This window comes from Pteropus vampyrus, unplaced genomic scaffold (genome assembly GCF_000151845.1).
Source record: "Pteropus vampyrus isolate Shadow unplaced genomic scaffold, Pvam_2.0 Scaffold11, whole genome shotgun sequence".
In the NCBI taxonomy this organism is placed as follows: Eukaryota; Metazoa; Chordata; class Mammalia; order Chiroptera; family Pteropodidae; genus Pteropus; species Pteropus vampyrus.
Genome location: NW_011888792.1, coordinates 277,207 through 291,334, shown reverse-complemented (window position 1 = coordinate 291,334; position 14,128 = coordinate 277,207). Strand labels below are relative to the sequence as shown.

General features: G+C 41.9%; 1 protein-coding gene across 1 annotated transcript in view; it reads left to right on the top strand.

Moving 5' to 3' along the window:
- ARSB (arylsulfatase B) overlaps nt 1–8,950 on the top strand; it is a 150,980-nt gene extending 142,030 nt beyond the window's left edge. The window contains exons 7-8 of the mRNA XM_011377272.2: nt 6,343–6,465; nt 7,243–8,950. Coding sequence (XP_011375574.1) covers nt 6,343–6,465; nt 7,243–7,508 — 389 coding nt within the window. The 3' untranslated portion in view covers nt 7,509–8,950. The remainder of the gene's footprint in view (nt 1–6,342; nt 6,466–7,242) is intronic.
- The last annotated feature ends 5,178 nt before the right edge of the window (nt 8,951–14,128 follow it).

The window sequence follows — 14,128 nt, the reverse complement described above, 5'->3', positions numbered from 1 at the left end:
GATCCAGAATGATTTTTCAAAGCAAGAATCAAGACAGCAATGAACACATTCACATCTGGGTATGTAAGTCTTTACCACACAGAGAGATGAGAAACGGCCATGGCCTGAGCCCATTAGAGATTTGATCCACATGTGCACCAAGCACGTCTGTCCAGTCAGAGCCCAAATGCACTATGTTCTGGGGGGACAAACAGGCTGTGGAAAGTAAGGCTCAGACTAACTGGCACAATAAGGAGCCTAGCAACTTGAACGTCACTTTGAACATGGAATTCTTTGAACTTTTCTTGGATTGAGCCATGAAGAAATGATCAGCCAATCAAATGTTTAATGTAAATAAACTCTAAGAGATATATTGAATCACATGATAAACTAACAAACAAGCTGCTTTCAAGAACTTTTAAGCACAAAAATTGAAGGTAGTTGTGCTAATTAAACCTAAGTCTTACTTGTTTGTTAAAAAAAATCCCTGACAGTATTATTCCATGTTAGGAAACACCTTGACAATCAAATACCTGGAAAAGCGGGGAGATTTTCCCCACTTAGCCCAAGTGGGTAAATTTTGCTATAAATAAATATGCATGTGCCATTAAAGTATAAAGATGGAATCACACTAGCAGGAGCAATAAATGGATCATTAGAGGTAGAATAAAACTTTAATCTTTGTAAATTATAGAAGTAATCAGAAATAAAAAGAGCTCGGTTGAGATGAACGGCAGGCCACTCAGCAGGGCAGATAAGAGACTAAGCTCTAAAAGTGGCAAATTAAAACTTTCACCATTGACGCTTTTCCTCTCTAACCCTGTTCAAACTCTAGAACATGAATGCGGGAGCAAATGTAGGTCCTCTCCAAACCCAGACCAGAGAAGCGATTTTTTTTCCTGGTATGATAATGACTTCTACCTACTTTTTTTCTCTTTGTAAGGTCTTGAGTAAAAGAGGATATAAAAGAAAAAAACATATTTTACTGGTAGTAGCTAACATTCAGTAACAGTTATTGCCAGACATTATTACCTCTTTCATAGAGCTGTTGAAAGAATTAAATGAGTTAATATACTTAAAACACTTAACACAGTGTTTTATCTTTGTAAGCATATAGTAAATGCTTATAAGTATTAGCTGTTATTATCTTTAATGTTGACAGTAGTCTTAAAATATACCAGATACTATGCTAAGTACTGTATGTGCCTTATCTCACTTGCTATTGTTATACTAATTTTATAGATAGTAAACTGAGGTATGGGAATTTAAGAAAGTTGCCAAGATTGCACAACTGTTAATAATAGCATTTATTGCACACTTACTATATGCTGGACATAGTATTAATAAACATTTTCAATGTGTCATCACATTTAGGCCAGAAAATAATCCTGTGATGTGGATAATATCCTCATTTTACAGATGAGAAAACCCAGGCCTAGGAAGATCAGCTAATGCCTAAGGCCACACAGCCTGTGAGTGACAGAGCTGAGATTTCAACCCCAGCAGTCTGGCTCCCAAAGTGCATGTTCTGTATACTGCTGTGCACCGTGGCCTTCTGGGGGTGGGGGGAGAGGAGGCCTCACTTCAGTGCCACAGCCATGTCCTCGTCATCCTCCCTAGCAGTGCTTTCCTCCCTGGTCACAACATTAACTCTTCCTAAGCCCCATTCTCTAGCCATGCCCAACTCATTCTGCTTGAACAACATTTCAGAGAGGAAGAGACCCAGACGGTTTGTTCATCCCTGCACTGATGCTTGGGACGCCTCACTACTCTGCCCAATTTTCTCTTGGCATGAGAAGTTTGTTTTCTATGAACTTACCTCTTCTTATTTACAAGTCAACTAATGTGTTTATTTTATCTAAGCTTTGTGTAGTTAAAATTCTCAAGGATTATACACCAAAATTTATTAACAGCAGCTAATAAATTTACTGGTAATTTTAATTTTTTTGTTCATACCTTTTTGTGTTTTCCAATATGTATATAAAATAAACATATAAAGTATATAGTCATAAAAAATAATATATTTCATAAAATACAATTATAGACTATGTTAGACAGCAGTTTCCAGCGAGTCAGGAGGATGCATCGTACAGCCAAGAGAACATGGTTGCCTTCACCTGAACACCAGAAGGTCAGATGTATCCTCAGGCATCCTCCAGTTCCTTCCCCGTTTGGTAAATCTATCACCTATCACTAATTACTGTCTTTCAAATTATATTTTAGCTACACATCCTTTCTTCCAACAAAAAAGAGAAGTACGATATATTTAGCAAATACTACAGATTCTCCCTTAAGGGTTAAACCAGTTGAGATGGAGATGGGGAACCTGGGCCCTGTCAACTAACTCACCAGCCCATCAAAAGACAACTCTCAAGTTGCTTCTGGAACCGCTTCTGGCTCTAGAGAACAGTTCTCCACTGGAACCATTGGTCCACTTGACTCTGCACATTTGGACTTCATATTTCCCGAGGTTGCTCAGATAAGGAGCTCTATAAGTTTACTACGTGTTATGTAACATAATGATTTCCTTCATTTGCCCTAAAATTTTCTTTTGATCTCCTTTTTCACATCCAAAATCAATACACATGACTAATCCAACTTATAACTGAATAGTTATGTCTGGCCAGAAATCCTTATTATCTTAGAGGAGGCTTTCAGCTCAGAAAAGAGAAAGATTTGTTTGTTGATGCTTCTCTCTAAACTCCCTAGTTTCTGCCCAGAGGTTAACAAATCCGGTGCCCTTCTGTGATCTGTCAAGTTGATGAGTGGAATATTTGGTAGTTCCGATTTACGGTCTGAAACTCTCTCCTTTCTTGACTTCTGTCATGTCCTGGTCAACTGGTTTTCCCCCTCATGTCGTTTTCTTCTTCTCTGCCTTGTTTGCTGACAGTTTCCTTTGGCATTCAGTGCTCTTTCTCTGAGCTACTGCTTTTCTCTTGTTTCATTCTCCAGACAACTAATCCATTTCCAGGGTTCAATGATCACTGCACTGTAGATGGTACTTGAATTGGCGTGTGCTTCGGTCTCTCATACAGGGCCTGGTGCTTTAGCTCCAATGTGTGTGGCTATTTCTACCTTGACCTTATTCAGTATGCTTAGCTCCACAATCACATTATCACCACTAATTCCTGCTCCAGCGTCTCTGTTCTGCTATTGGCAACACTATTTTCCCAATCGCCAAACTTGAAAACTTGGAATTTTATTTTTTATAACCTTTAGTCCCTAAATATGTTAGATTTTACATTCAGAACTCCTCTTCGTGTGTCTTTGCTTATTACTTCATGCAAAACAATGCCTTCTTATCACATACTTGTTAATCAATAAATACTTCTCAAATCTGGATCTACTCCAGCTCTGTCAGAGAAATTCCAAAAGTTTGTTAACATTCTAAGAAATCTCTTCCTTCTGTCTCTCTTCTCGATAATCTATCCAATATACTGTTGATTTAATAATGAAAACACCAATTGAAGTTCGGATAGCAGCTACCGTGGGGAGAGGAGGATAATAGCCGTGCCAGCATGGGTTTCTGGAGTGTCAGGAATGTTCTCTTTCTCGCGTGGGCTGGTGTTTACAGGGGACAGTGCACTCTTCATCAAGCATGATTTGCGCACTTTTCTCTACAAGTATTATTAACGTATGTTTGGATCGACATAGAAGAAGAAAGACGTTCTTGCTGATCGAGTGATTTTTAAAAAGATGAAGATTCTCTCCAAAATTTTAGATAGGCAAAAAATCTTAATTCCAAAAGTATCAGGTATAGGATGCGAGAAATGGGGCTATCACCGGAAGGAGGGCCAATTAGTACGCGTTGTTAAGTTGGAAACGTGTGCTCCTAACAAATGGACAGTTCCACTTCCAGAAACATACTTAGGGAAACTTTTGCACTTGTGTGCAAGGAGATGCGGGCAACTATGTTCCTTGCAGGACAGCTTACAGTAGGAAAAAAAATTAAAGCAACCTAAATGCCCATCAACAGGATGTGCTATATAAAAAAATGTGGGTTTTTTATATAGCAAAATCTTAAACAGTTAAATATATACATTTATAAATACAGAGTTCTAAAAATATAATAGTGGATGAAAAACAAGTACAGAATATTTATAACATAACACATGCATACATTTTTTAAAATATACAACAGTACTATATGTATTATTCTTTGACACATATATGTTACTGTATTTTTAAATGGCGGAAGGGAACACTACACTTTAGTTGTGACAGCAGCAACCTCTGGGGGAGGGGATAAAGGGACGAGGATTGAGGATGGGGACAAAGGAGGCTGTCGCTTCATCTTCATTATCTTGTTTTTTTTTTAAGCAAATGTGACAAAATGATAACATCTGTTCATTCTGGGTGACAGCTCACAGGGTGTTAGTTATGTTGCTCCTTGTAATTTTCACTTTTGTTGAATTTCTGAAAATGAAAACATATCGTTGAGATAACAGCATCTTTCATCATTTAGTCTTACTTATTATTTAGTTATTTTATGTTCCCGTTTAAGAAAAATGTATATAAATATAAATATGGCCGAGATAGCTGAATTTCCCTTTTTTGTTTGTTTATGTGCACAAAGCAGGGTTGTTTTATTTAACATTCTTTGGTATCAAAATGTGGCCTTTATACAAATTTGTAAGGAGTAAATCATGAGGGCTCCCATTTCTACCACAGTCTGTATATTAAGAACGTACTTCCTGTGACAGACTGCTCATAAGTCTTGATCACTGGAAGCATCCGTTTTTATTGGAGCCAAAATAGCCACAAGCAAATAGAGAAACAAGAAGTCAAAAAGATTTCCTCTTTGGTGCTAATGATTTGTTGGTATATGATTGTTAAGACTGAAGATCTGAAACCACCGGTGTTTATTGGCTCAGTCTCCAGTATGTCTCTTCCAAGGTCATTTCCACAAAACTGACAAAAGACGGGGACCCTGCCTTTTCCACCACTGACGGTGCTTCCTGCATTAAACCCCGAGCAGCACAGAAGCCCAACTCTGGCAGGAAGGAGCGTGCTTTCAAAATCTATTATAACAGGATGGTGGACAGATGGACTGACCACTATGATGGGGAGTGCACTTTTACAGACATATCACACACACCACGGCTAGTAGTCCTTGGGTGGGTGGTCTCGCTGCCTTTGGAATTACACCCAAAGTGATTGCCGTGACCATATTTGAAAACTCAACAGATAAATGTAGACTTAAAACAGACTAAAAATTATACAGTTAGGCCCTAAGTTGAGGCTTTTAAATATAGACAGGTAGGAGTGAGGTGGGGGACCTCCTTACTTGCCCTCAGGGATCCACAAGGATCTTCAACTAGAGTAGAATGCACGTTACTCACTCCTCCCCACAAGCGGGGGACAGAGGGAGTTACCCCAGAGAAGCATCTAACATGCTCAATTCAGACCCTTTTGTCTCTCGTTTTGGAACCAGCGTGTCCCCAGGGTAGGTGGAAGCACTCTGGTTTGCTCTGAGCCGTGCACTCTGAGGGAGCCCGATGGGCATCCAGCAAGATGAGGGATGGATGTTTTGGTTTTTCGAAGTCAAGTGTCAGTTATTAGCAAGGCCTCTGCCACAGATCTGAAACTATGCCCTCTCCACCCAACTTTATCTGTAACAAAAGCAACGAGTTTGGCTTTTGTTTGGCCTCTACCTCTCAGTTAGTTCCAAACTCAGCAGGGGAAGGGAGATAATATTAATTGTTCCCCTCAAAAACCTGTTTGATCAATTAATATAAGACCTCAAGAGGATTAGTGAATGTGATCCATAATACCAGCCAATAATTTATGGACCAGATTCATTCTTGCAACCATAATCATCCTGTCTAAATAGTTGGCTTAGAGTGCTGCTTAGATTTCATACCTGTGGTTAAAAAATTATATGTGCAATTTATCATGGCATGCTGGAACTCTCATAGCTTGAGATAGACTCCGTTAAAGTGAACATTTTATAGTGTATTATATTGTCTACATAGGTATAAGTATATGCAGCAAATGTATTTGTTAAACTTTGTCATTTAACAGTAAAAACACACATGCACAAAAACAACCCACCATGCTATAACAGAATACTTTTCTACATATGGCCAGCTGTACCTTGGCAGAACATAGTGATTTTAAGGATGAATTAGTATTCTAATCTCTTTGGGATTTCTTTTATATTTGTGGTGGTTTACGACTGATGTTTAATGGAACTACAGCTCTGTTTATATTTAATAGAAAATTCATGTCTGTGGCAGGGTACGCATTTACACTCTACTGTTGAATAAAAGCTACTATTCTATAAGATGGACATAAAATGTTGATTTACAACGACACATTCCAATAACGGTGATCTAATTCTCCCAAACTATTTCTTCCCAGGTCCTGGGAACAGCACGGCTCCAGCAAAGGATGATTCTTCTCTTCTAGAATATTCAACGTTCAACACGTCTGTCCATGCTGCAATTAGACACGGGAGCTGGAAACTCCTCACAGGCTTCCCAGGTAGAATGCTCAACATTTCCCAAAACGTGGCAGCGTAACTCGGGGGCTGCTGAACAAGGCACTGAACAAGGAGGAGGGGGGAGTAGAGTGAGCTACTAATCCTGACCCTTTCCCCCTCACCAAAATAAAAAAGAAGAATTAACTGTAGGAGGAGTAAAAGGAAGAGATGTTACTCTAATGTATCATGGAAAATAAGGATTTCGAATATGTGTGGCTCCCAAGAGACTCTGAAAGCTACATCCTAAACCGATGGTGTAGCTGGTGGGATGGGAGGAGGCTGCTTCCCCTGAGTACATTCTCTAAAAGTGACATCTGTTAAATACTTTTTAAATATGTGGCCCGGTGGTTAATGCTGTGATGCAATTAAGCAGTGTTTATAATGAGGATGTTCTTGGCATTTGCCGCAAGACAATTCTTCATTGTTTGGGACTGCCCCATGTATTGCAAGACATTTTAGCATCCCTGACTGCTAAATGCCAGTGGCACCCCTCCCCCGGCAAAGTTATTGTGATAACTAAAACTCCCACCTCCACACACACACACACATATGCACACACACACATTCCTGGGCGCCCCTGGTTGTGAAGCACGGGACATGTCTAGTTGAAGTACCAGAAGTCAGAGTCTGAGACAGATCTAGACACAGCATCAGGGACCCCGTCTTCCTTGTGTGCTCATGCCCACAACCCAGCTCAGCTTTGTCTCCCAAACTCCCTCCTCAAAATTAGAACCTGCCTACCATGCCTCTCCCAATAAACCATTGTATTTCTTTGCCAGGCTGTGGTTCCTGGTTCCCTCCACCATCTCAATACAATGTTTCTGAGATACCCTCATCGGACCCACCGAACAAGACCCTCTGGCTCTTTGATATTGATAAGGACCCAGAAGAACGACATGACCTGTCAAGAGACTATCCCCACATCGTCAAGCAGCTCCTCTCCCGGCTTCAGTTCTACCACAAACACTCAGTGCCCGTGTACTTCCCAGCGCAGGACCCCCGCTGTGATCCCAAGAGCACTGGGGCTTGGGGCCCTTGGATGTAGGATTTCAGGCAGCCTGCGGTGGGGGCGGGGGCTAGAAGACCTTTCTGTTGCAAGTTGGACTTTAGGCCTTTACTAGTGTGACTCTTGTCTCATCCGTTCTCTCAACCTGGGTTCACCGGGTTCACCAGGCCACTAAACCACACTGAAGTGTCTAATTTCAATCCCTCGTGTATTTAAGAGCTGATAAAATCTAGAACACTCCGGTTGTTGGCTGGGGTGTGTGACTAAAGGAGAGAGTGGCTGGGTCCATCCCGTTTTTCCTGAGCTGTGGGACAGCTGGGAACTTGATCTGGAATAGGAAGTTATTGAGTCCTGGAGGCTGGAGCAGCTGGCTCCTTTTGCCTCACAAGTCAGATGTTAGATTTCCCTCTGCCAATAGCCGGTTTTATTAGAGTGACTCACATTTCTTGTAACAAATGAAGGGAGCAGACAATTGTTAATGGTTCTGCTGGCCAGGGGTTCTCCCTGTCTGTGAGACATAGTGTTCAGGCATTCTGTGTGAATAACCTGCCTTGGTTCACCCCTCGCTCACTCACCTCGTCACTGCCTCATCATGCAGCATTTCGTTGTTAAGGCCAGTATTAGCGATATGCCTACTCCATGGTTCTGATTTTTACAATAAAGAACTGTGTTTTTATCCCCAAGTTTCCCCCTCCGCCATCGTTCATTGTCTAGAGTTCCTGCTATTCCCAGCTCCTCGTGGTTCTCTTCCTGCTCTTCCTTTTACCTCAGGCATCCTGTGCTTGCGAAGGCTGCTTTGCTTCTCCCCTCTGAGCGCCACTGGTTTGGAAACACTCCTGAGCCCCGCCTGCCTCTTGCCCCTATACTGGAGCAAGAGCCCTGCCCAGAGACAGTGGCCAAAGCCTGGACGAGTGAGGTGAGGGTCTATGTCATCTGTTTGGTGAGGATTTTTCTAATTGCAGGGAGTGTATCATAATGAGTGTGGCTTTGTCTCGTATTACAGTAGGAGTTGCACTGCTCTACCCCAGCAGTGAGGAAACATCCCCAGAAACGAATAAATCTGTTCTGAGACGATGAAAGTGGGGAACTTGAAAAAGGAAATGGCCAGCATCTGGGACACTGGGCCTCGGTGAAGCCAGGCGGGCACATCTACATTTCTCTTATTCTCTCAGTTTTCCTGCTTGTTTGAGGTTCTGGGGCAGGGCACAGAGGACCTAGCACAGTTTGTCGTGTGCCCGCCCTTTCTCAGTCCCACTTATGTCCTACTAACGTAGATCAGCCCAGATTGGCTCCAAAGAGTAATGTATGCAAAAACTATACACTTTTTTTTTGCATTAGCTTCACTGTTTCATTCACTGCTTATCACCAATGCCTGGATCAGTGCCTGGTACATAGAAAGCACTCAGTAAACTAAAAAAAAAAAAAAATGAATAAAGGGACAAATAAGCAAATGAGAAAATTTCGCACCATGAAAAGTGCTAGTCCAATTAGCTGAATATGCAGGGTAATATAAATCTCTTCCAACCATTGCTTTTTTTCCCCTCAAGCTGCCCTCCTAAGGGAGAAGCATCGTCTGCTTATCCGGGTGGTCATAGCACATGCCGTAGTAAATTGTAATGTCCTCTGGTGCGGATATGCCTGCTATAGGCACACTTTGACAATAATCCTCAGTTCTATTTTTCATAAGACCACCAAATAATATGATATAGGTCCTGGCATAGCCATCCTTCAATTCATTATCAGTATTATCTGGTCACTACTAACATATAGTGTATTAAAAAATGATGTTTGGAAGGAAATGGTGCTAGAACTAATGACACCGGTTACCAACCTGTACCCCGCTCTTGGGTTGGCAAACACCTGGCCAAAATGCTATTACCTCTCACTCCCAAGCCTGTGGTAGATATTATGAACTTACTGAGAACAGATGTTTCTTCTGGATCTTTTTAATCCCAGGACTGTAGGTAGCTATTAATACTGTCAGATTAGGGGCCGTCACTATGTGACACCTCTTTGCAATCCCTGCTGTACTCACGGTAGCTGTCCCCAATTCTAATTCCTTGATTGCTGTGTACAGTGTAGATATTCGGCATTCAATAGCTTTTAAAGGAATTTTAAAGACTAATTTTTATAAAACTTTTGAAATTTTATTTTATTCATAATAGAATGTATCTCATTAGATTTTCTTTTTTCTGTACCAGAATGCGAACAGATTCATATGTTGTTATGAGAGATATTAATGTTATTTCTTTCTAAATGTACCGTTAAAGAAGGTCTTTGTTTATTGTTTTTTCTTTGTTACTTGACAATTGTTTTACATTTAAGGGACAAAAAAAATTAAATTTATCTTTCAGAATGTGTCCTCAGTGTGGGGTTTCCATTTGGGTGATGAAAAATTTCTGGAACTAGATTGTGGTGATGATTGCACAATAATATGAATGAACTTAATGCCTCTGAACTGTACACTTTAAAATGGTTAAAATGAGAAATTTTAAGTTATGTAGTTTTTACCACAATTTAAAAAATGTGTTGTCCCATTTTTATTATGTTTCCTAGTCACCACTGATTCTACTTTTTGTACAAGAGAATAACCATTGCTTATGTAGACTGGTTCATTTTCAGGCCAGCCTGCTCCCCTGCTCACCTGCTCACCTGGCGATCACTCTTACCAGTTGCTGAGAGCAGGTATGTTTAAATGGCATGGAGGTACCCACCACACCTCTTTGACCTTTGCTCCGTTGCCATGGAAGCCACCCCCCAGAGGGCACAAAGCAGAGGCAAGTGGTGGCTTGGTTCAGAATTTTGTGACCATCGGGAAACGGGAGAGGGAGTTTCATTCTCAAACTGATTTGCCCAAGTAATCAATCACTGAGCTTTTAATGTATTTAATAATTTTTTTTATTTTTCTGATAATAGAGATGTCTCTGTAACAATTTTAGAAAATACAGAAAACTATAAAAGAAAATTAAACAATTCATAAACCACCCACCCAGGGATAGCTACCATTAACCTCCTTTCATACCCCTTAAAGAGAATAATTAAGTGGCCCACTTCCCAAATTGGTTTTCAAATCCCATTTTGCCCAGTCGAGCCCTCATTGGAGACTGAGGATGGTAGATAAATAAAATGGCACCTTTTCTGGAAATCTTCATTTTAATCCCATTAACGAAGTATAGATGTTTGCAGGATTTTTACTTCAAAGGGAGGGGCGTGGTTTCTCTCTCTCTCTCTTCCTCTTCCTCTTCCTCTTCCCACCCCCTCTTACTCCTTCTCCATGGGCCTTAAGAGGGGCATGGGCACTGAGGAGCCAGCTTGCAAGCAATCAAACCAGTAAGTAGGCACGTGCCTCTTGTCCACAGCAGAGTCTTGCAGAGTAAAGGAGATAAACATATGCTCCTCCCCTCCTCAGGTAAACGGGACTTACTGTGCTTTTATTTGCAGTAAAGTGAATCAAAGCTGGGATTTGCCCTCTATGCCAGTGTTTTGTAGCCAGGATCATTCAAGTTCACACTATGCACTGGGGGCAAGGACGAGGCAGCTGACGGCAGCAAGTGAGGGTACATGGGTACATCGGATCAGGCCTCGCTCCTATGGGCTCACGTCAGGGAGCCCAGCAGACAGGAGGTCCCGGGACAGGGCAGAGGGGAGGTGAAGGGGCTCCTGAGTCAGAGGAAATGGAGCCTCGTGCCCTGCAAAGGAATTCATTTACCTTAAGTTTTGCTTTTTACTTTGGTATACCATGAAACCAGTGAGTTCTTTCCATATAAGCTATTTTTAAAGTTAAAACCTTTGATTAGAGGATCCTGTTAGGGAAGCAGCTGTTTGGTATGAAAACGTTAACTTGTGGCTTCACAGTAGCCAGCGCTTGAATGCGAGTGTCTTGAGTTTAAGGCTTGAAGGTAATGGAAGTGTGTGGGCCCCGCATCCAAGACACCAAGCCAAGGAGAAGGGCCCCTCTTAGTGGGGCCTGCATGTGTTCTGTCACTGAGGTCCACAGATCCCCACTTACCCCCCAAAAAAGTGGGTCGAGCTCCCCAGGCAGCAGGGGCCAGGAGGGTACCCCAGCATCCCATAGCTCCGCAGGGCCCAACCCAGACCTCTGTGGCTCACGTAGGCCCTTTCGCTACTGGGAGTCTTAACATGGTGCTTTTCCTTAAATTTACATTCTTTACTAAAATAAGTAATTTTAAGGAATGATGTTTTATCATCATGGCAAAGGGGAAACTAGTATCATTGGTAATCATGAAAATACCCACAACGAATTTAAAATTGCTCTTAAACTTGAGCTAGGAACTGTTCTTGAGCTGGGAGGAAAGAAAAAAAAAAGAATGAATAACTTTTTCACTAAATGATTCGTTATCACCAGTGCCAGGGCTGTGACTCCGGGACACCCCGATGTGAAGATAAGGAAACTCCTTCGGGGCAGGCACACCCATCTTCAATGTGTGCCCAGGCCCCACCGTGACAGTGCCAGGTGGCACTCCATGGTGACTGGTGACTTTACTAGGTGATCTAGATGATGAGCTTTTGTCCCCTCCATTGCCCGAATCACAGCTGCTCTTTTCCTAACAGTTTGTTTTGCTCGTGTGCCTGCGGACCCTGAGGCTAGGGACACATTCAAAATGAGTTAAATGTGTAAACATAAGAAGAAACCAATATACACATCCTCTGCAATACAGTAGAAAAATCACAGAGGATTCAACCAAAGGAAGAAGCCAGGAAAGTCAATAAACAAGTTGGTGGAGATGCAACATACAGAGAAAAACTGTTTGGAAGAAATAAACACTGAGAGGAGGAAAAAAGAGACAACATGGGCGTTTCTTGGGTTAAGAAATTCCCTGAGCCTTAAATTCCAGGATTATAATCTATGGTCTCAGAGATCGTAAAGCCGCCCTCCCAGAGACTCAGTGTCACCAGTGCTTAGAAACTGCTCCTACTCTTTTGCCTCACCAGCCAGCTCATTCCCGCTAGGTGCCCACGTGGACCTCATCTGGCCCAAATCCACCACAACCTCTTTGGATATTGTAATTTAGCTCATCAGGTATGCCGTATCTTGCTAATTATAGGGGCAAGGCAAGGAATTAACCTTCACTGAGGACATACTGTACGCCAAACACCATTTGACTTTTACAACGGCTGCTAAACTCACAGTAATATTTAATCATTGGATAAATGGTTTTACCATTTTAAAAATTATCTTGCATGAAGTCACAGCCAGGAGAGTTGGAAATGGAATCCAGATTGCTCTTAAAAAGCCCCCCTCTCTACTGTTCTCTTCTGCAACGTGCAGTCCTGGGCTTCCTTCCTTTTGTCCTGTGCCTTTAAGGGCAGAGGATAGTTTGTTGGAAGTCCAGTTTTTACAAATAGGACCCAGGGAGCCTCCGGAGTGAACATCAACCTGGCAGAGGGCCTGGGCTGAGTGGGGGCCGGGGAAGCCAGTGAGGAGGCGAGTGCAACAGTTTAGCCAACAAGAAATGCCAACTAAAGAGGTATGCAAGTAGGAGGATAAAAAGCTAATGGGAGGCTTATAAATTTTAAAATAATTTGAAAGGAGTTGGAATTACTCAGCCAGGAAGAGACTTTATTAAGATCGCCTTTCCACACACAGGTCTCGGAGGCTAGTGGCCATCTATACCTTTGTCCCAGTGAATGCAGACACAAAACCGACAGCACAATAACTGATATGAAGGAGAGGCAAGATTTTCAGGTGGGTTCTTAAAGCTCACTGCAGCTTTTGATGATGGTGCTGGCTTCAAAATTTATTGTTGTGTTCTTGAATAAGCAGTTGGCATCAACTAGTCTTTAATCGTTAGTTACAATCAGTTACCATCTTGCTAAATTCTGGAGGAGGTGGTGGTTCCTACCAGCCACCCTGACTACACTTTTTTATACAAAATCAGTAGGACATCATTCGTCTTCTGTTTTTAAGGCTCTGAGATGAAGAGTAACAAACGCTTCAGATCCATAGACTATCTCTTAAAGTTCTATTTGTAATGATTTATCTCTGAAGATTAGGATGAAATAAGATAATGCAGAAATTAGCCTGTATCTGTGGACTTTATAAGGAATGTTGCTTTGTGAGGGTCTCTCCTTGAAAAGAGGAACAAAAAATGACTATGTATAGGTTCAGATAGTATGTTTTCATTTAAAATGTTATGTAAATTGGAGAGCTTTGTATTGGTCAACAGGACCTGGTTAGAGAGATGCTTTGATTTCTATAGTTGGTTAAACTTAGTTGCCTTAAATATAAAGTTAAGTGGCTGAGCCATAGGAATTATGCCTACAACTCATCTTTCTGATTGGCAAGGGAAAATGTCAGTGAGAGAATTCTCTGCTTCTTTCAAAACAGCCTGGGGGGTTGGGGTGCGGTGGGGGTCTGCTCCCTAAGGCCAGATCCAGGCTGGTGCTACAGGAGGGCTGTGCTGCTGCGGTTTTCAGACTCAGTCATGCCAGTGATTATCCTTGTGCAAACCCACCTGGTTGCCAAGCAGAGCGAAGCCAAGGCCTAGCTAATCCATCCCCAGCAGGGAGAGAGCTGGTCTTGGGGACCGGGATGGCAGAATGGAGAAGTGAGAAATTGGTGCCATTAGTTGGTGCCTCCGCTGTGCTTTCACTAAGGTTTTACACATAAAACCATCCGTGAATAGAACTTGACCTTA